This window comes from Austrofundulus limnaeus, unplaced genomic scaffold (assembly GCF_001266775.1).
Source record: "Austrofundulus limnaeus strain Quisiro unplaced genomic scaffold, Austrofundulus_limnaeus-1.0 Scaffold33, whole genome shotgun sequence".
NCBI classification, from domain to species: domain Eukaryota; kingdom Metazoa; phylum Chordata; class Actinopteri; order Cyprinodontiformes; family Rivulidae; genus Austrofundulus; species Austrofundulus limnaeus.
This window is the reverse complement of record NW_013952435.1, coordinates 471,294-490,561: the sequence shown is the minus strand read 5'-3', so window position 1 is coordinate 490,561 and position 19,268 is coordinate 471,294. Positions and strand designations below refer to the sequence as shown.

At 43.4% G+C, this 19,268-nt stretch overlaps 1 protein-coding gene across 8 annotated transcripts in view; it reads right to left on the bottom strand.

Annotated features, from left to right (window-relative positions):
• Nucleotides 1–19,268, bottom strand: part of lyst (lysosomal trafficking regulator) — a 73,125-nt gene that overhangs the window by 30,821 nt on the left and 23,036 nt on the right. For 5 of the 8 annotated variants that reach the window (XM_014005914.1, XM_014005913.1, XM_014005919.1 and 2 more), the window contains 14 exons: nt 16,467–18,555; nt 12,858–13,794; nt 12,612–12,773; nt 10,773–10,929; nt 8,435–8,646; nt 8,273–8,339; nt 5,840–5,949; nt 4,056–4,425; nt 3,822–3,975; nt 3,058–3,231; nt 2,824–2,984; nt 2,266–2,456; nt 487–732; nt 224–397 (listed from right to left, as the gene is read on the bottom strand). In XM_014005914.1, coding sequence (XP_013861368.1) covers nt 224–397; nt 487–732; nt 2,266–2,456; nt 2,824–2,984; nt 3,058–3,231; nt 3,822–3,975; nt 4,056–4,425; nt 5,840–5,949; nt 8,273–8,339; nt 8,435–8,646; nt 10,773–10,929; nt 12,612–12,773; nt 12,858–13,794; nt 16,467–18,555 — 5,204 coding nt within the window. The remainder of the gene's footprint in view (nt 1–223; nt 398–486; nt 733–2,265; nt 2,457–2,823; nt 2,985–3,057; nt 3,232–3,821; nt 3,976–4,055; nt 4,426–5,839; nt 5,950–8,272; nt 8,340–8,434; nt 8,647–10,772; nt 10,930–12,611; nt 12,774–12,857; nt 13,795–16,466; nt 18,556–19,268) is intronic. The other 3 variants (XM_014005915.1, XM_014005916.1, XM_014005917.1) reach the window with 3 other exon arrangements.

Below are 19,268 nucleotides of genomic sequence, written 5' to 3'. Positions count from 1 at the left end.
CATCAGTCCTTTTTTCTGCTCTGTTGTCAACATGTACAGTAATGTGAAATCCAGTGTCTTGACTGTTTAGCATTAGCCGTTAGCTTCTCCAGCCGATCATACGGTCACGTGGTTTTTGCGCACTCCAGCTGTTCTATAGAACCTCCTTGCAGCGGGCTCACCGAGACCACCRGGTCCGGCTGGGAGGAAAACAAGCGGCGCGTGGAGGCGGGGCGTGACTCACTTTCAACATGTGGTATCCCACGATGCATTTGGACTTGATGAGGACCTGGTGGATCATGGCGTAACCGTGATAACAGTCCATTTCGTGGACGCGGTGCTGGTTGTGCTTGCACAGAGAGAGCAGCACCTGCAGGGCCAAGGCCTGGGTCTTCTCACAGTCACTCAGCTCCACCGTCTGAACGAAACAAAGAAAAAACAAACAGATTCTGTGAGCTGATCTGGGCCGAAGTTCTGAACGACGGCGGCGGTAAAATGAAACCCAACCTGTGCGAAGAGGAAGACGAAGGTCCCCGTCCCTCCGATCCTGTGCAGGACGCTCTGCAGGCCTCGGGTTTCGCTGGGAAGCAGAGCCCTGAGGGCGTCGGGGTCCAGGGACATGCTCTGGACCTCCTTGGAGCTGAAGGGCCGCTGGGTGACSGTGGTCTTGGTCTGACCCTTCAGTCTGATGACGGGCTCGTAGATGGTGTAGACCCTCGGGCTGCTGGGGGCGTACACCACCGCCAGGCTCTCCTGCACGCACACACAACACGCTCCTTTGTTACTGATTTATAAACTCTGTGAAATTCTACACGAGTGAAACACAGAGGAGGTCGAGCTTTTATCACGTTTTATACTTTTCTGTAGTTTTTCATCRTTTAACTTCTTGGTCTTAGTTTAGTTCTTCATGTACAAAACCTTCGGCTCATTCAGGAGATGGCAGCTTTGACTTTTAATTTTTGTAACTTTTAAATATTCCAAGACATTAACCTTTATTTACAAATAATTTCTACTGTACAAAAACAAATAATCCCACAGAAACATTRTTTTGTTTAGTTTTGTGTTTTAATTTGCTTCAGCAGACTATATGTCGTCTTTAGCTACATTCTTGCTACTTAGGCTTTTAGACAGCCTTTTGCCAGTGATTATGTTTTAGCTACTCTTTAGCTACTGGAAGCTTTTATCTAGTATTTAGCTCCTTTTAGCTAGCATTTTGTTATCATTTAAATGCAAYGTTTTGCTGTTTTGTTGCTTTTTACAAGTGTTTTGTTGTGTTTTATAAGTGCTTTGCTGCTTTTCGGCTTAAGCTAGCACTTTGCTGCTGTTAATGTTTCAATGWTTTTGATCAMTATTGTTTGAAATTAATATTATTTTTTGCAAATGGGGCAGATAAGATTTTTCTCTTCTTCTGCTACTTTTCATTTTATTTCATTTGTATTGTTCTGTTGTATATAAATGTGTTTTGTTTTTGTTTTTTTAATGAAATGAATAAAGTTAATAATTTTAGCTACTATATAGCTACTTTAAGCTTTTAGCTATAACTTTTTTACTATGGCTTTATTCTAAGACTTAGCTGTTTTTTGCGAGCGTTTCATTGCTTTTTGGCTTAAGCTAGCATTTTGCTTCTTTTAGGTTTCACTAGCATTATGCAGCTTTAGCTGCTTTTAGGCTTTAGCTAGCATTTTGCTTCTTTCAGATGTAACTCAGTTTCACTAGAATTTTGCCAGAAAAACTTTTCAGGTTTTATTCTCTGAGCAGTGCAGCAAATATATAAAAAAGTGATGTTTTCAAATATAAAAAACATTAATATTTTTTTACTTCGGCTTTTAGCCAGCCTTTTAAAACTGTTAATGTTTTAGCTTTTGTTTGCTACTTTTTTCTGCTATAMCTAGCATTGTTGTAACTATGGCTTAAATTTAACATTTTTCTGGTTTTTATTGCTTCTTCTCAGCTTAAGCTAGCATTTTGCTACTTTTAGGTTAGACTAGCATTATGCAGTTTTTGCTAGTTTAGCTGCTTTTAGGCTAAAGCTCACATTTGCTTCTTTCAGCTGTAGCAACTCAAGTAGCTTAAAATGCCATTTCATTGTTTATTTTTTAATGCGCGCAGCTATAAAAATATTTGTTTTAAAATATAAAAATAGTTTCAGTTTAAATGAAACATGCAGTATTATTTATCACAGCTGTGGTTAATGCTTGAAAGATAAAGCAACATAATAAAAAAACACTATATAACTTTTTATTGGTGATAAATTATAATTACTCGTTAAAACAAACAAAGACTCACAACCAGAGCTGTTGTGTCGATATCCTTGTTCTTCATCAGAATCTCTCGAACTCGTTCGCACCTCAGACCTTCCTGGGAGACGAACTTGGAGAAGGACCCGCTCGGCTTGCCGTACTTGCAGGGCATGATTGACGTGAGGTCCGGTCCACGGGAGTACAGGTAGAAGGCTTCTTCAGACCCGATTCTGGACCCTGWCAAAGGAAATAAGACATGTTGTTGTTGGTTTTTTTCACTCCAAAACAATACAATAACTGTTTAAATCATTCCATCAATAACTTTAGAAAAACAGCTTTGATGCAACGTTAACATCAAAGTACCGTGCTGTCTTTTGATGTTTTTTTTTAAAGACTCTTTGATCCTTTTGAACCCAAGGCTTTTTACTGAATAAATAAAAACTAAAACACCGGAAAACAACCAAACAATACCGGAGTTTTAAATTAACATCTTGTATTGAGAACCTATAAGGATCTGTGAATCCTGTTTGTTAAATAAGAGTTTGGCGCCAGCAGGGAGCAGCACTGAGGACAAACGTAAAGCCAAACGGGACAGGAAGCTCACCGTTGAAGAGCAGCACGGTGCCCATGCTCCACGCTCGGCTCTGCCTCAGCAGCTCCTCGGAGAACGCTGCACACTGACCCAACATGCAGAACGTTTTGTTGCTGTCGGACGACAAACTGGACCTTCTCGGCAGGGTGAAGTCCAAAGACACTTCACATTTCCTTAAAAAAAAGTGTTATTTTTTATTTCRTCAGCTTCGTCAGAACAACTAAACTTTACATTTCAGGTTCTCACCGGATGCCGCACGTCCAGACGACCACGCGGCCGTGGACGTTCTTCTTGCCCTCCGGCTGCTGGCTGTAGGTGATGCTCAGGTGCTGCCACTGTCCCCGTTGGAGCAAACCGTCTCCGGACTCGGCCTGCGCCAACAGGCCGGCTTTTATCTCGTCGTTGGGATCGATGCAGATTCTGTCAGAGCAGAAGGAACCGTTCAATATTTTAACAGATCAACCCATGCTCACGGTACAAGCTGTGGGTCGGTCTCAGCTGCTAACGCACCACATTTTAGCTCAATATTTGTAAAATTTGCAGAGTTGTTTTGTGTTAGCTAAGTCTGCTTTGCTGTGGCGGCCATCTTGAATCATGTTTGTCATAGACTGTGTCCTTCGAAGGACCTGGCCTATCCAGTCTAGGCTGAGTTCTCTGTAGGAAGCAAAGTCGTCTTGCAACCGTGACGACATTAAACAGATGCAACGAAAGTTGAAATTACAAAGAAAAAATATATTATAAATGAATAAAATTTGTTCAGCTGTAAAATGTGATGAACTACTGGACCTGCAGTATGAGCTCGTTTACAGTGATGTCGTCACTGTGAAGTAAACAGCCTTTGAAGGACGCAGACCCTGCTATTGGACGAAGATCCTGATTTCAGACACAAACCCTGATTTCAGACACAAACCCTGATTTCAGACACAGACTGATTTCAGACACAGACCCTGATTTCAGACACAGACCCTGATTTCAGACATAGACCCTACGTTTGGACAGTCTGAGCTCACCTGAAGGTGAGGGAGCCTGTGAAGAAGTCTGCCCAGACCTGAAGCATCAGGGCCTTGGAGCCCATGGACAGAATATGAACGAGACCCTCCTCTRTCTTTGTTCTGGTCGGAGCGGGGGCTCGGTGGGACTCGGCTGCAGGGGGACAGCTTTCTACTAGGAGAACAAGGCAAAACCGTGTCACGTTTACGGACAGGAAGCAGGAAACATTCCCTCCGAGTCCATCTGCGTCTCACCCTTGCTCACGCCCCTCTCCTCCTGCTCGGCCACCCTCAGCCACATGGAGGCGCTGAAGCCACTGGCCATGTGGGGCCAGCAGTTCTGCCCCACCAGGGGCAGGTGGAGAGGAGCCACGTGCCATGGCGAGGAGCGGAGGTGGCTCGGCCGGCACTCGGCGTCCCCCTCCCTGCGACCCGGAGACAGCTTGTTCTTCCAGAGCAGGCCGCCGCCGCCGCTCTTCCCTCCGGGGGCGGAGCTCTGTCTGGATCCGGGAGACAAGGCTGCCGGTGTGGAAGTCCCCAGGACCACCGGGAACATCAGGAAGTGAAGCGGCTCTACGCTCATGTTGGCTTCAACGATTTGTAAAATACCTTTCAGTAAAACATCCTGWTGAAGTAAACAAAAGGAGACGTTAACCCTTATTGACCCTTTGACCATAAATAAAATGAATAAAGCAGGGGCGGAGCCAGGGGTGCCCATGGCCACCACAGACAAATCTTTGGCCACCCTGCACCCCTTCCACAGTGAAACAACCATTAAGGGTGTAATAATCCTCCTGAACAGTTGGTGGCAGTGTGTAACAGTTTGAAACATCACCAAGCTCTATCACTGAAGAAGAGTAATGACAAGGAAGTGATGTTTTCTTTATTTACAGAACATACGCCTAATCTGACTTATGGTGACAAATGCTTTTTTTGTCACCATAACACAGTGTCATTTTATTCTGAAGGCTGCATGATGCTCTGTGTTTATTATGAGTAGACCTATCACTAAATCAGAAAAAGTGAAACACTCCTCTAAACTCACTAAATTCATTGGGTAAAATTTTTAATGTTAGTTTTAAACATGCAGGTGAGTAAATCTCAGCCATAGCAGCGAGTTTAAAAACAGGAAGATGGAACTAGATTAATGAATAATCTGTCTCTGAAATAACTTTTTAAATTAAGTGTTTATTCATGTAGGGAAAAGTATGTTCAACAACCTGGTAAAATACACCAAAATGCAGGAAATGGCCTCTATTTTGTTCAAACCTTTCTGGGGGAGGACCCCCAGACCCCCCAACAGTCTGTCCTCCCCACTTTTAAAATGGTTCTGATGCCCATGCTTATAAGGTACTCACTGCCTGTATAAAGACATAAGGAAATGACCAAAAGACAAAGATTTGCAGAAAACTTTTAAGTAAAAAATTATGCAATGTTTCTGGCCACCCCTGTGTGAGTAGTGGTCCCAGTCTGACCACCCCTGTGTGAGTAGTGGTCCCAGTCTGACCACCCCTGTGTGAGTAGTGGTCCCAGTCTGACCACCCCTGTGTGAGTAGTGGTCCCAGTCTGGCCACCCCTGAGAAAAATGTCTGGCTCCGCCACTGAAATAAAGTTTCATGTATGTGTTTGCTGAGGTTCATTAACTGTGAGTTATTCAGCCAATTATCAGAGTTTCATTAAAATCTGTTCATTCTTTCATTTATGAGATATTTTGCTAAGTCTGCAGACAAATGAACACAAACATGATTATTTTTTTAAACATCTTTAAAAATAGACTCTTTCAGACATAAATGACTCAAACGCTCATTAAGATCCGTGAAGTTCTCACTTGTTAACACGAATATAAAAAGCAGCGTTAAGTGTGGATGTGTTTTAAAGAAGCACAAAGTGAGAAGACAGCGCGACAGGAAGTCTTACAACTGAGTTCTCGTTTCTGTGAATAAAGTGTAAAAAAAAAAAAAAACGAGTCATTTGTGGCTGAACTCCACGCAAACGCTGCACCTCTGGGTGACCGGCGGAGGGGAGGGGATGACATTTACCGTGGGAGGGGTCTTCTCCAGGAAGAGGCGGATGAACAGGGCCAGCTCCTCCGCCGTGATCCGCCGGCTCACCATGGCAACCAGCAGCTCCACCAGCACGGTCTGGCAATCTGAAGGCGGACCAATAAAGAGCAGATTACATCAAGGGTTTGCAGAACACCTCAGGCTGGAGACACACAGGAAACAGAACCGCAGCACGCTTTGCTTCTGGCTCATAACACAAACATTAGAAGGAAAACTAGAAATTTATTCAATAAATGTTAAAAAAGGTGCAGCTGCGGCTCAAAACCTCTCAGAAAAATCAATCACAGGAAGTGTAAGGATGTTAAAGCTGCTGGTGGTRGCTCATTGTGGTCACCATGGTAACCACACACCTGTGTCTCTCACTCCCTGACTGCCAGCTTAATGATGGAAAAACGAAGCATTAAACAGTCGCTGCACAAAAATTTTAAGTTAGATTTTTTAAATTCTTTGACATATTTGAATTTTTTTTTTCTTTTCAACCCATCTGTTTGTTTCTGAGGAACAGCAACAACGTTCCTGAGTCAGTTTGATCCAGGGAATGTTTAAACGTAATATTGTCAGAAACATTTTTGTTAGAGGTGCAACGATACAGAAGATTCACGATTCGGTTCGATACTTTAGTCTCACGGTTCGATATTTGTCCATGCCCTTCTTAACTTGTAATTTATTTAAATTAATTATGAACATTTGTTTAACCTCATAAGTACTGTTTTTAAATTAAATGTTGCTGAAACAGCAAGTTTCTCAGTGGATCTGCGCTCAAAAATACAGCCTAGGTAGAGTAGTTGAACACAGATCCACTGATCCTTCAACACAGAGCATCTTCAGAAGCTGATAAAATATTTGTTAAAAATCTGTATTGTTTCATACATAGTGAGTAGAACCTAAAGCACTGTATTGAACAGTTTGATAGATACATGTATCGTTGCACCACTAATTTTTGCATCTGATTATTAACGTCATTAATGACCATTTCAATCAATATTTGTGAGTTGATGTTTATTTCTCATAGATAAAGGATCAATGAGGACCAGTCACTCAGTTTTCAAAAAAATACGTTACAATTTTTTATGTCCACTGAAAAAAAAAAAMCTACAAAAAAATGATTATACATGAAGTTGATGCTTTTAGATTATATATATATATATATATACATATATATATACACATTTTGAGCTATGTAATATGTAGATGCAGGGGGGAGTTGCAAATATGTAAAATGAACTATTTTCATTTTATATGTTGATTAAACTAATATGAAAAGTTCAAAAGACTTTTCACTTCCAGTCTTGAGGAGAACATTTTGAGCTAAACTAAAGTAGAGCTGCACGATATATCGTCGTCGCACTGCAATGTCAGAGGCAAATTAAATCAATGTGTTATTTAGAGACTAAACTATTAAACAGAAAGTCATTACACGGCTTTTATTTTGACGAGTCGCTTCGCTTAAAAATAAAAAAGTTAAACTTTTATTTTCTTATGAAACTTCTGGGACAATAAAGGCAAAGTTTTCAGAGAAGTGTTGTCTGTGAATTCTCCAGCTGTGGAGGAAAATAAAAATTAGGAAGATGAGCAAATTTTACCAGAGAACTGGAGGAAAAGAGGTCAAACACAGATAGCATGAATGCTAATATTAAAGGAAACAGAGTACTGTATATGTTCATGTATAATACTAGAAATGTAACCCTAAAAATCATCATTAAAGTGTGTGTGTGTGTGTGTGGGACACATTTTTTAAAGGTCTTTTTTTTCTGCTTCGGCTGAAAAAAGTGGGCCACACAGATATTGGAAGTGGGGGGGGGGGGTAGTATTATACACAGGTTATTGATGATTAGATTTTTTTATGCTTTTTAAGCTCAAAAATCGAGACTGTATTATACATGAATAAATATGGTAAGTGTTAGGAAGTAAAACAATTCACGTTTGCAGATGATRGAAGGAAATATCCTCAGGTTGCAGAACAATAAGAACTCAAAGACAAGAAATATACTTTAACACGCTTAYAAAAGAGGTAGGATCAATGCAGGTTCACCGTCAACAAGACGACAGAACTTAAACGTAAAAAAATATCACAATATCGGGTTTGAAAAAAATGTTAGTTTTTTCCAATATCCTGTAGCCCTAAACTAAAGTCTTTGGAAGTTTGTGTTTGAACTCTTTTTACGGAAAGAAGACAAAAATATCCAGATGTGTGTGTAAGAGTCATTGACAAGAAATATGGTTTTAAATGACAGATGTGAGACAAATTTCCCAWGAATTACTAAAAGTAGCTTTTCTAAACATCACTCTGAACTCAAGCAGGAAAGRAAAAGAGCTGAAGGAGGGAACATTTACCCCGTGATGCCTCATGTGAAGAAGAAACATAATAATCAGAGATAAGACGAAAATAAAACAGAACAGTTTACAAACCTGTAAAAGACGGGTCTGTTTGACTGAGGATGTTGTAAAAACCACATAAGATGGTTTTGACTCCTCCCTGTGGGAAAGCAGAGGGACAGGTTTCATTTTTATTAAAGAGAAAGACAAACGTGGGTCAACGCGGGACTAACAGGAAGCAGTATCCAGCCTGACCTGGTCGTAGAGCGAAGCGGCGTTGCGGCAGTTGGCGTGCACGGCGCCCAGCAGGCTGTGGAACACGTGGCCCAGAACCTCCAGGTCCGGAGAGCCGGAGGCGAGGAGCTGCAGCTCCATGGTGCAGATCTCAGGGAACAGCAGCGCGCCACGCCCCGGCCCGTCCGCCGCCGTCGAAAACTCGCACAACCCGGCCGGCTCCACCTTCCCTGCTGAAAATAAAAGAACGAGTCAGCGAGGAGGACGCAGTGAGACGTGAAGACGATGAACGTAAAACACTCTCTGCTTCGCAACCCAGACGTCTCCTGGCGTTTGAGGCAGAATTGAATTTACGCTCTGCCTCAGAGCAGCGGGGGAGTTCCCTCGTGATTTACAGGCGTGCAGCTCAGAAAGGCCACTTCTTTTATCGAGTCACTCCTTTCCTAGTGCACGTCTACAGTCTGCCACCAGGTAACACAAACACACTAAGTAACACAAACACACACAAAGCTCTAAATTAAAAACAGTCGAGTAAAGAGGGTCTGAAATCCTAAGCTGAAAAAGACCCACGGTCACTTCCTGTCACCCTCAACGCCCTGTTGTTCTGCTGATTAGGTTTGGTCTGTGGTTTCATTAAAGCCAGCAGTTTTCCTAGATCCAAACGATCTCTTAGACCTTACATAAATTATTATGAAAAGGGGAAAATACAGATTAAATACCACAAAGTTTACCGAAACAACAAAGAAAAATGATATTTAGTTGATTTTGTTTTTACAAACAAAAGGTCTTTAGGGAGTTAAAATGTTCAAAAATCTTTATTTCAAGATGAGATCGTGTTAAAAGACGTTTGTTGTGGACTAAAATATTTAAAATATATATATTATAAAGCAGTTATATAACTTTATCAATGACTCCCCTAAGGAAGTTTAAAGGGATCCCTGATAAGTTGTAACATTAGACTTTATTTGATAAAAATTTATTTTAACTGTAACATAAAAACTGTAAAAATACTGTAGGATGTTTAGTTTTTATCATTTTTAAACAAAATTTTTCAAAATAGACCTCAGTTTAGTTTGTTAGTTTGTCGCGCTAGTGCCGAGCTAATACATATAAGGCAATATAGCGTCGGGGCTAATGCTAAAGCTAACAGGCTAAGCTGAGGTTCTTCTTCTATGAAGCAGCTCTGTTGTCCTCCATCCATATTTTCAGTTCCAGGCTGAGTCATTTCTACCTTCTCCTCTCTGTCAACGCTCTCTGGTTTCATTTAAAAGAGTCGATCATCAGATATTGTCCAAGATTAACCTTCAGGGTGGATATAGCTCGCTAGCAGCCTYGCACCGAGGACCTATCCACGTCATCATTTACCCAGAATGCTTTGCGTGTAAATAAAATGACCCCATCCATGTTAAAATATACTTTTAAATTTTTACAAAACTAAACAGCCTACAGTATTTTTACAGTCTTTATTTTACAGTTAAAATAAATGTTTTTCAAATAAATTCTAATGTTAAAACTAATCATGTATCCCTTTAAGGCCTTTTGAGGTTTAATTTAAATCATTCAGAACTTAAATTTTCACTCTGAATTTTTACAGAAAATGCATTTTCTGATTCTTTTAAAAGCTGAACTTTGCCTCTCTGCTACGCTGTTTTTAAGAAACAGAAGCTTAAAAATCAAACTGCGCCTTACTGCTCGGAAATGACCAATTTTCCAGCGTGAGTCTAGTTTAAAAACATCCCCTCGGTCCCTGTGATGTAAGGGGGCTTCAAGAAAGCTGAAAAATCTTCATCTGACCGAGACGTGGAGTCACAAGATGAAGCTTATGAGGCCAAAGAGCCTCGCTGCCAGCGTTTAAAAAAAAAACAAAACTGAAACAACGGCTCTATTCTGAGGGCATTAAAGTGAAAAATGCGTAATCAGGCGAGAGGCTCGGCCATTTTCTGCCATGTCATGTGTGCGCAATAAAAAGTAGCACCTTCTTATTGCTAAACATCTTTAGCAAGCCACCAAAGGAGGATGTTGGTTTTTGTTTTTTGACTTAACAAACAGTTCCTGCAGAAAAAAACTCAAAGTGCAGCTTAATTTGGAACACTGGGAAAYGAAAAGACAAAACAAGATTTCCCAAGACCCCAAAAAATCAACGGGGGTAGAGGTTGAGGCCGGCACATGACCTCTGAATCAATCAAGATTAGTTTGATGATGTTTATCAACAGAAACATGTGGGGCAGACGGAGCTCCTCCGGTGACTCAGAGGATTTCTACAACAAAACCAAGGTTGGAAAAATGAGGGTTTTTGGTTTAAAGTAACCAGAAGGTGAGCGGTGAGGTGGTGTAAATGCTTGGCTGAGCGTGGACCTACCCTCTTCCTGCCTGGCCATGTCTTCTGGGTTGCTTTCACTATCAGCGTCGTAGCCCTCCTCCTCCCCCGGGAGCCTGACGCTGCAGCTCTGCACCTCATCCACCTCCTCAGACAGATCGCCTGCCGGGGCCGCCCCCTCTGCAAGCACCTGGAGCTTCTGAAACAACAAAACAAACAAACCAAGAAAGGAATTTAAAAACAGCACGAGCTTTAAAACACAAACAAAAACATCCATGGCTTCCGATTTTTTTATTTTTTTTTTTTGCATTTTTGGCAAAAGCTCACCAAGAAAATCCAAGAAAGAAAAAGTGCTTTTTAACCTCCAAGTAAATCCAGCATGACAAGTAGTGGTCTTATGTGGTGAATAAAAGACGAGGGGAAAAAAAAGTACAACATTTTGGTCATAAGACAAATATCAGCTGACCTGTGAAGCATGCACACAGCCCAGATCCTGGTCCAGTTCTCACGATATCAAGGCAACAACTCATAAAAAGCACAAAAACATCGTAAAATAATCGAATAAAAGGGCAAAAAGTCACATAAAACAAGGTTAAAYAGCCTAACTGTGGAAGCTATTTGCGGGACGGTAAAAGCCAAGCAGACAAGCCGCTCTGACAGTCCAAACTTGGTTGTGTGCAGCAAATATTTGTGACGATTAAGTGAACATCACACTCTGCTGGGCGAGCAGAGAAAGAGCTCTATAAAAATCTCCTGAGTTAGACGTTAAGATGAATCTGGGGCCAAAAAAAAAAAACAACAACTACGAGACGGCGGGGGCCGGTCCAGCTTTATGATATGAACAGCCTGAAGGGATGATATCGTCTTTAAACACCTTTCTCTACACCGGGTCGTAACCATTTATTGTCTGAATCCTGTAAATGAAACTGAACGAAGCCGGCAGAAACCATGTGACGAAAATAACAAGAGGGAGCTGGTTCAACTAAAGAACCCTCCCTAAAATATTCATCAAAATAAAGTTGTCTGGATATGTAGACGCTGCTAAAAGCACCGACGATGACATAAAACTGAGATAATCTGCAGCTCGCTCTGCAGGAGAGCTACACTGTTCACGTCAACTGTTTTATTGTTGAAAAGACAGATAACTGCTTAGCAACATAGAGRAAGGGTAATAACAGATGGAAACTTGTTTTTTATTTATGCTCCTGTCCTTCAACAGCCTCCACTGCTCACTAAACAGAAGCAGACTAGTTGTAACATTAAGACATAATGTGATAAACATTTACTTTAACTGTAAAAATAATGTGGACYGTTYAGTTTTTATGAATTAAAAACTAAACTATCACAGGGATGGTTCCATGTTGTTCACGTTACAAATAGTAAATGATGACATTTACTATGTGAGAGGCTGAAGGTTAATCTTGGACAATGTTTGACATTTAGTTTGTGCTAATGCTACATCGCCACAGATATGTATTAGCTTGGGTGCTAATGCTATATCATTATATACTGTATATATTTGTATTAGCTTGGGCGCTAACACTATACATATATATATGTGTGTGTGTGTGTGTGTGTGTGTGTCTAACTAGTCGGAGTTCCCTTTAAGGGTCATAACACAAAGGCCTTATATCTGACCTGCTAAAAATTGTCTTCTGTCTCTGGCAGCTTTTAAATAAACCTTAAATTAGCACATGTTGGGAGACAGAGTGCTGTGGCTTTTGGTCATGTAAGTGGCACAATGTAAGCAAAATTCACAAGATAATGTAAGAAACAAAAGAGCAAAAATCAGATGTTGATATTAAATTATAAAAAAGAAAAAAAAAACTGAAKATTCAAACATGCAGCTGCAGAGCCTGGATCTCCTCAGGCAGGACTCACCCTGTCCGGCTTCTCCTCGATAACATCGGTACACGAGGACACCTCAGCCAAGGCCACGCGCAGGAGAGAGTCAAACAGGGGAACGGCAAGGTCAGAGTTCACCACCCCTGAGCGAGACAGCTGGTCTCTAACCGCCAACAGTGTGTCCTCAACAGACTGGAGCTAGAAAAACATTTACATTTAACAGATGACTTGAAGAGTTCGGGTGAATTATATTTAATAAGCGATGTGTTGACAGGAACATACCTGGGAGGAAGGCTCCGGTTCTGTTCTCTGCATGGCCGAGTTAGCGCTGTGTAGACAGATGGCTAGCAAGGCCTCGAGGAGGCGAATGCTTTGTAGCTGCCACTCTTCTTCCAGCCTCTTCGCTGGATCTTTGCTCTTTGCTTCAGCTGGACCCCCCAAGTGAACGTCGGAGGACTCACGAGACGTCTCCTCCGGTCCCAGCGACAAGGCTGGAAGMGTGGACTCGGGGCTGCCTTTCCCTCTGCCGTCTCTCTTCTTCTTCGCCTTGCCCTCCTTGGTTTTGCAGGAGAGTTTCTGGATGACCATGGTCATGAGGCGCAGGCACACCTCCAGGCCGCCCAGCTTGAAGAACTGCCTCTGGAAAAAAGGGCTGGCCATGTAGATGAGCCGACACACCGACCACACGTCGGCGGCGCGGCGCAGCTGCTCTTTGGAGGGCAGGGCCACGCTGTCCAGGGACAGGTAGGGCAGCCGCCCGCCCAGGGGCTCGCTCGCCGTGCTGTCGTAACCCGACGTGTCCTCCGAGTCGTTGGCCGAGTCCCGGTCAGAATCGGCCTCTTTGCTAACGCAGAGGAAGGCCACGCAGAGGAAGAGGTTGATGACGTGGAGGTGGATCTCCGTTCGGCCGCGGCCCTGCCCAACATGGCTTTTATAAGACGGGTAGGCCTCCTTCAGGCCTTCGTAGAACTTGCTGAGACTCTGCGGGCCCTCTCCGGCCCCGCGGGACCCCAGTTCGTCGGCCGGGCCTAGGGCGGCCTCCCTGTCTTTGGTGTCGGAGCTCTCCAGTTCCTGGAGGAGTCCATCAGCCTGCTGATGTCCTGCGCCTATGATCAGAGTTTCAAACACCTTCAAAGCCAGAGAACGAGTCTGGTCCAGGTACACCAGCTCTGTCACCTGGTTGAGCCCATTACAGCTGATGAAAAGGTCTCTGACCACCCTGCAGCCAGAAAATATGACAAAATAAAACAGATAAACATCAAAGAACAACAATAAATTGACATGTAGATTATTAAAACCTGTTTTTTCAGACTTCTTATTAAATTAATTAGAATAACCTTTATAATCTACAGAGCTTAGACAATGAAACTGAAACACCTGGTTTTAGACCAGTGTTTCCCAAAGTGGGGTCCCGAATCATCAAGGTGGGGTCCTGAAAGGATTTTTGGAATTAGTTACATTTTTGCCTTGGTTGTTACAAAGGAGTGAGGTTAGTGTATGTAAAATGTATAAATGTAGTATAAAAATATTGTTACTATGCCCATGTTTAGTTGACCTGATACAAATCTTTATCATCAAAAATAGTTGGGGGCACAGGTCTCTGCTACTGTTATTTTGTGGGTCAAAAGCTGAAAACTTTGGGAACCACTGCACTTTGGTTCCCAAAGTTGGGCTTGGGACCCAATTATGGGTCATGAAGCACCTTGGATAATCTCCAGAAATCAATTTAAAGGGTAATAAAATAATTGCTGATGTAATATTTTCCCTATAAATATTACAAAAACACAAAATAAGTATAAATAAGTATTTATATTTGTGTACAAGCTGTTTGGATTGTCAAAAAGCCTGTGTTTTTAGGGTTATTAACAAAGTTCGTGTCCTCAGACCAGTAATATTTGGGGTCACAAATTTTTGCCATGAATATTTTGTGGGTCAGAAGACAGAAAATTTGGGAACCACTGCTTTAGACCAGAACATCCCTTTCAGACAGCTTCCTCTTATGTCCACAGTTAATCCTGTTGGATGTGGTTGGTCCTTCTTGGTGGTATGCTAACATTACCCTGGATACCATGGCTCTTACATCACAAAGACTTGCTGTCTTGGTCACAGATGTGCCAGCAAGATGTGCACCGACAGTTTGTCCTCTTTGGACTCTGGTATGTCACCCATAATGTGTGCATTGCAATATTTTAAGCCAAACTGTGCTCTTACCCTGCTAACTGAACCTTCCCACTCTGCTCGTACTGGTCCAATGTGCAATTAATGAAGATTGGCCACCAGGCTGGTCCAATTTAGCCATGAAACCTCCCACACTAAAATGACAGGTGTTTCAGTTTCATTGTCTAACCCCTGTACTTTTTAAGAGCTCTCAATTCAAATAAGAAACCGAGTCCTGTTTTTCAAGCAGAGGTTTTAAAAGCAGACAGGATGTCTGATAAAAGCGATTGGATCTATTTAGGTCAACTTCAAACTGCAACGCTTTTTGCTCAGATGGTTTTGTGATGATTGGAGACAAAAACAACAATATAAATCCTGTTTGGTTTGATTTAATCGGCTACCTGAACGTAACGACGCAGCGTTAATCAAATTAACTCCGGTCATCCAATAATTTAAAACCAAATACTCACTTTATTATGACCATATTTCAGATAAAATAAGAAACTGATTTGACTGGTCCAGCAGATGGCGCCGTCTAGAGTTCATCTTCAATTTTATTAATACAACAAAAATAAATATAGTACAACGTAAGCTAACAAKGAGTTATTTAAACCCAACAGATGCTAAATACAATATTTAACTGAATATGGCACACATTAAAGACAATGAATTGAAATTATAAGGTTTTATTGATAGTGCTGATTTCTCTTTAATAAAAAACAGATTTTCTTCAAGCTGAGAAAGTGAAGTTATTTTTAATCACCCACAGATTTCCACACGTAAAGATATTTTTAAAGCTGATAATTTAATTTAACACGTGCGTCTGCCTGATGACGGCCTTACATAAGGAGCTGATAATTATCCACCTTTAGCTCAGGTCACAAAGCGATAATAAATTATTGATTAACATCAATTAGCAATGACCTGAAAGGACGGATCTAATGTCGACGTCTGAAGGGATCAAGTGTATGGGATAAATCTTGTGCCAGCAGGAATTTAATTTGAATTGCTCAAATTGAATCTGAATGTAAATAATTTGAAATTGAATGCATTGGTTTGAAAATTAATTTCACTAAATTGAAACTGAATTTAAAGTTTTGAATTTGAATTAATTTGCTTTGAAACTGTATTTTGGTTTATTAAAAATTCAGTTTGACTACTTTCACTTTCAGTTACATAATTCAGATTTTTGTGTCACATCCTGGACCTTGAGAAAGCCAGGCAGAGTAATCAAACACAGATCCACAGATTTATGTTTTACTTTGGTGAAGTTTCACTGCAATCCACTGTAAAAGTGACAAAAACAGTTATTTTATTACAGTGATTAATTTTACCTAAATGTAGAAAATATTACATTTACAATCACATCAGAAGGGAAACTTCACCAAAGTGTGGATCTGTGTTTGATTACTCTGGCTGGTTTTCTCAAGGACCAGGATGTGACATAAAAATCTGATTTATGGAACTGAAAGTGAAAGTAATCAAACTGAATTTTTAATAAACCAAAATACAGTTTCAAAGCAAATTATTTCAAATTCAAATCTTTAAATTCAGTTTCAATTTAATAAAATTCATTTTCAAACCAATGCATTCAGTTTCAAATTACGCACATTCAGATTCAATTTTAGCAATTCAAATACAATTCCTGCTGACACAAGATTTATCCCGTACAGGTGTACTGCTGTGAGCTGACTGGGCGATTATACAACAATGTTTATAAATATGTCGTCTCACCTTGATTTGAGAAGTGCCGGTAACGTCTGCAGGTAGATGAGCAGGACCTCCACGGGCAGGCACTGCGTGTGGTAGCTGCAGACCTGAGTGCAGACGGTAGAGACCCCCAGCTGCTGGGCGTGGTGGACCAGCTCCACCCCCCTCTGCAGCACGGGGTTGAAGATGTGCGTGTACAGCTGCCACTGCACGATGGCGTTGCCCCGCAGGGTCAGGTGGCACACGTGGCCGGCGATCTGCTGGCTCAACTGCCGGTCCTCGCAGAACACCAGCTCCTGATAGGCCTGCAGGGCGTCCCACTTCCACAGCATGTCCTCGGCGCCCCCTCCGCTGGGCAGGATGCCCTGGGAGCGGTAGCGTAAAGTCGTGGAGACGGCCGAAGGTTCTCCCTGCTGCAGCGTCTCCTCCAGGCCCGGCAGCTGGCTGCTGTCCAGTGTGCAGATGTTGCACGAGGCCAGCTTGGCCTTCTCTGATGGCAGACCCCCACCGAGCTGGTCTAGGATCAGCCGCCCCAGCACGCCGAGCACGTGCGACTGGTAGCTGCGCAGACCCGGAGCCTGGAAGGCGTGCAGCATGGGCCCGACGACTGAGCGAGGGTCCATGCAGCAGCAGATCCCGCAGGCCTGGATCCCGGCTAGGACCTGCAGGACCGCCGGCCCGCTGGGCGACAGGCGCTGCAGGAGCCGCAGGCACTGGTGGGTGCAGGCGGCCAGGCAGCAGCAGCGCTCGGGGTAGCGGACGCCGTCCCCCTCCGTCCCGTCTCCTTCCTCCTCGAATGGGTTGCGCCTGGCAGCCTGTTTGAAGGCGGACACGGGCAGACCCGACAGGTCTCTGTGGTGGTGCAGGAAGTGGGAGTACTCGCAGCGGCGGTGGCGGCGCCGGGCGCACACGGATTGATGCAGCTGTTCCGACTTGGACTTCTTGACGGCGCTGATTATTTTGAAGACCCCCGTGATGAGGCCTCGCAAGCGTTCCGACGCCTCTCTGCCTACGTCGGAGTCTCTGGCGCGGCCGAGTCCCTCCAATCGCAGCACGGTGGCCTCGAAGAGCTCGAGCCCCCGGTGCTGGACGAACTCATGGATGAGGTCCAGAGCCTGGCTGAAGAAGAAGGGGTTGGGCGTGGAGGCCTGGAGGCAGCCGAGGAGCACCTGTAATACCCCCTCTAAGAGCTCTGGGAGCAGGAGCGCTCGGTGGCGATAACGGGAGAACGAGAAGTCGTCCTGGACCTCCTGCAGAGTCTTCTTGGGCCTCGGCGCGAACGGGTTCTTCTGTCTCTCCAAGCAGCTTCGTATTTTCAGGGTGGCTCTCAGCAGGTCCGTCAGGCTCCGCCTCAGGCTGTCGGGAAGTTTGTCGCTCCGACTGACATCCACGGACATCAGGTGCAGAATGGTGCGCAGTAACATCCTCTGGACCAGCGCGATCGGCTCCTCCGTCCAACCGCCGGCCAGCTCCTCTGCCCCCGTCCCGCCTCCCCCCACGCCGGGACCGCAGCAGTCCCCGAACTCGGTCAGGATCTCGGTGAGCGTGGGCACGACGCTGACCGCCAGGCCCGGGTTGTGGTTGATGCTCATGTCGAACTTGCAGACCTTCTCCAGCAGGGAGAGCAGCACGTGGCAAAGGTCGAATGGCGAGTTCTCCATGCGGTTAAAAACTGATATGGCTGCCGGGTCCGTCAGGGTTTCGCTGTCCATCATCTGGGACCCGGGGGGTCTGGGGTAGGGGTACGGCGCGCTCATGGTTTCTTTGGTGTTGGTGGCGGTGGAGGTCAGCTGCGACGCTTCCGAGCAGTGGTGCTGGCAGCTTACCTGGAGGGTGGAGCCGTGCGACCTCCTGCTCCTGGCGCCGCCCGAGCCCGGGACGCCTCGGTCCTCGGCGTCTGAATCTGAGGTGGACACCTGGGACTTCCGAGCATCTTTCACAGAGTATCTCTGCGCCGTTCTGCGCGACCGCCTCGACTTCCACGTGCCGCTGCCAGCGCGGGCCTTCCTCCCGGAGCTCGGCTCGTCCGCCGAGGACTTCTGTCCGGTTCTGAGAGGGACGGACTTCAACTCCCGATTCAGGAACACCTCCAGCAGGGACGGCAGGACGAAATCTGTCAAAAACAAAAACTCCCTTAATGTCTAAAACGGATTCTTAACCCATGGACCACGGCCTCAGCGCCACCTTGAGGGCCTCAAAAGAACAACAGTTTTTAACTTTGGGCCGCGGGACTGCATTGATTTTGAAGATGCAATACACTTTCTCACCACTAGTAGCGGTAGTGCACCACTCAGATGTTTAACAACTTTTTAATATGCAGAAGAAGAACCTTAGAAACCTGCCAAGAATGGAAATCTATTTTAAATGAAAAGTAGAAGCAAAAATTAAGGTAACCTGTCAAAAAAGGCCAAAGTTTGTCACTAATATGAAGTACAGCTTCAGTTTTTACCATTCCGTATTTTAAAAGTTCAAAACATTATCAAATACAGTTGCAGATACAACTATATTTTAATTTGCACTTTGTCAAATTAATTTTTGTAGTTTATTTTTAAACATTTTCAATGTATTTTAAAGAAACGTTAAACTTTTCAAAAAGCTGTTGTTACCGTTTGTCACTAATATGAAGAGCAGCTTCTGGTTCTACCATGCAAAAGTTTTAAAAAGGCTGTATTTTCATTTGTACTTTCTCAAATTTATTTTTACAGTTTTCTTATTTGTTTTTCTCATTTCTTAATTGTTTTCTGCTGCCTTTCATTTTATTTTATTTGTATTGTTTTGTTGTATGTAATGTTTTGTTTTTTTAAAATGAAATGAATAAATACTATA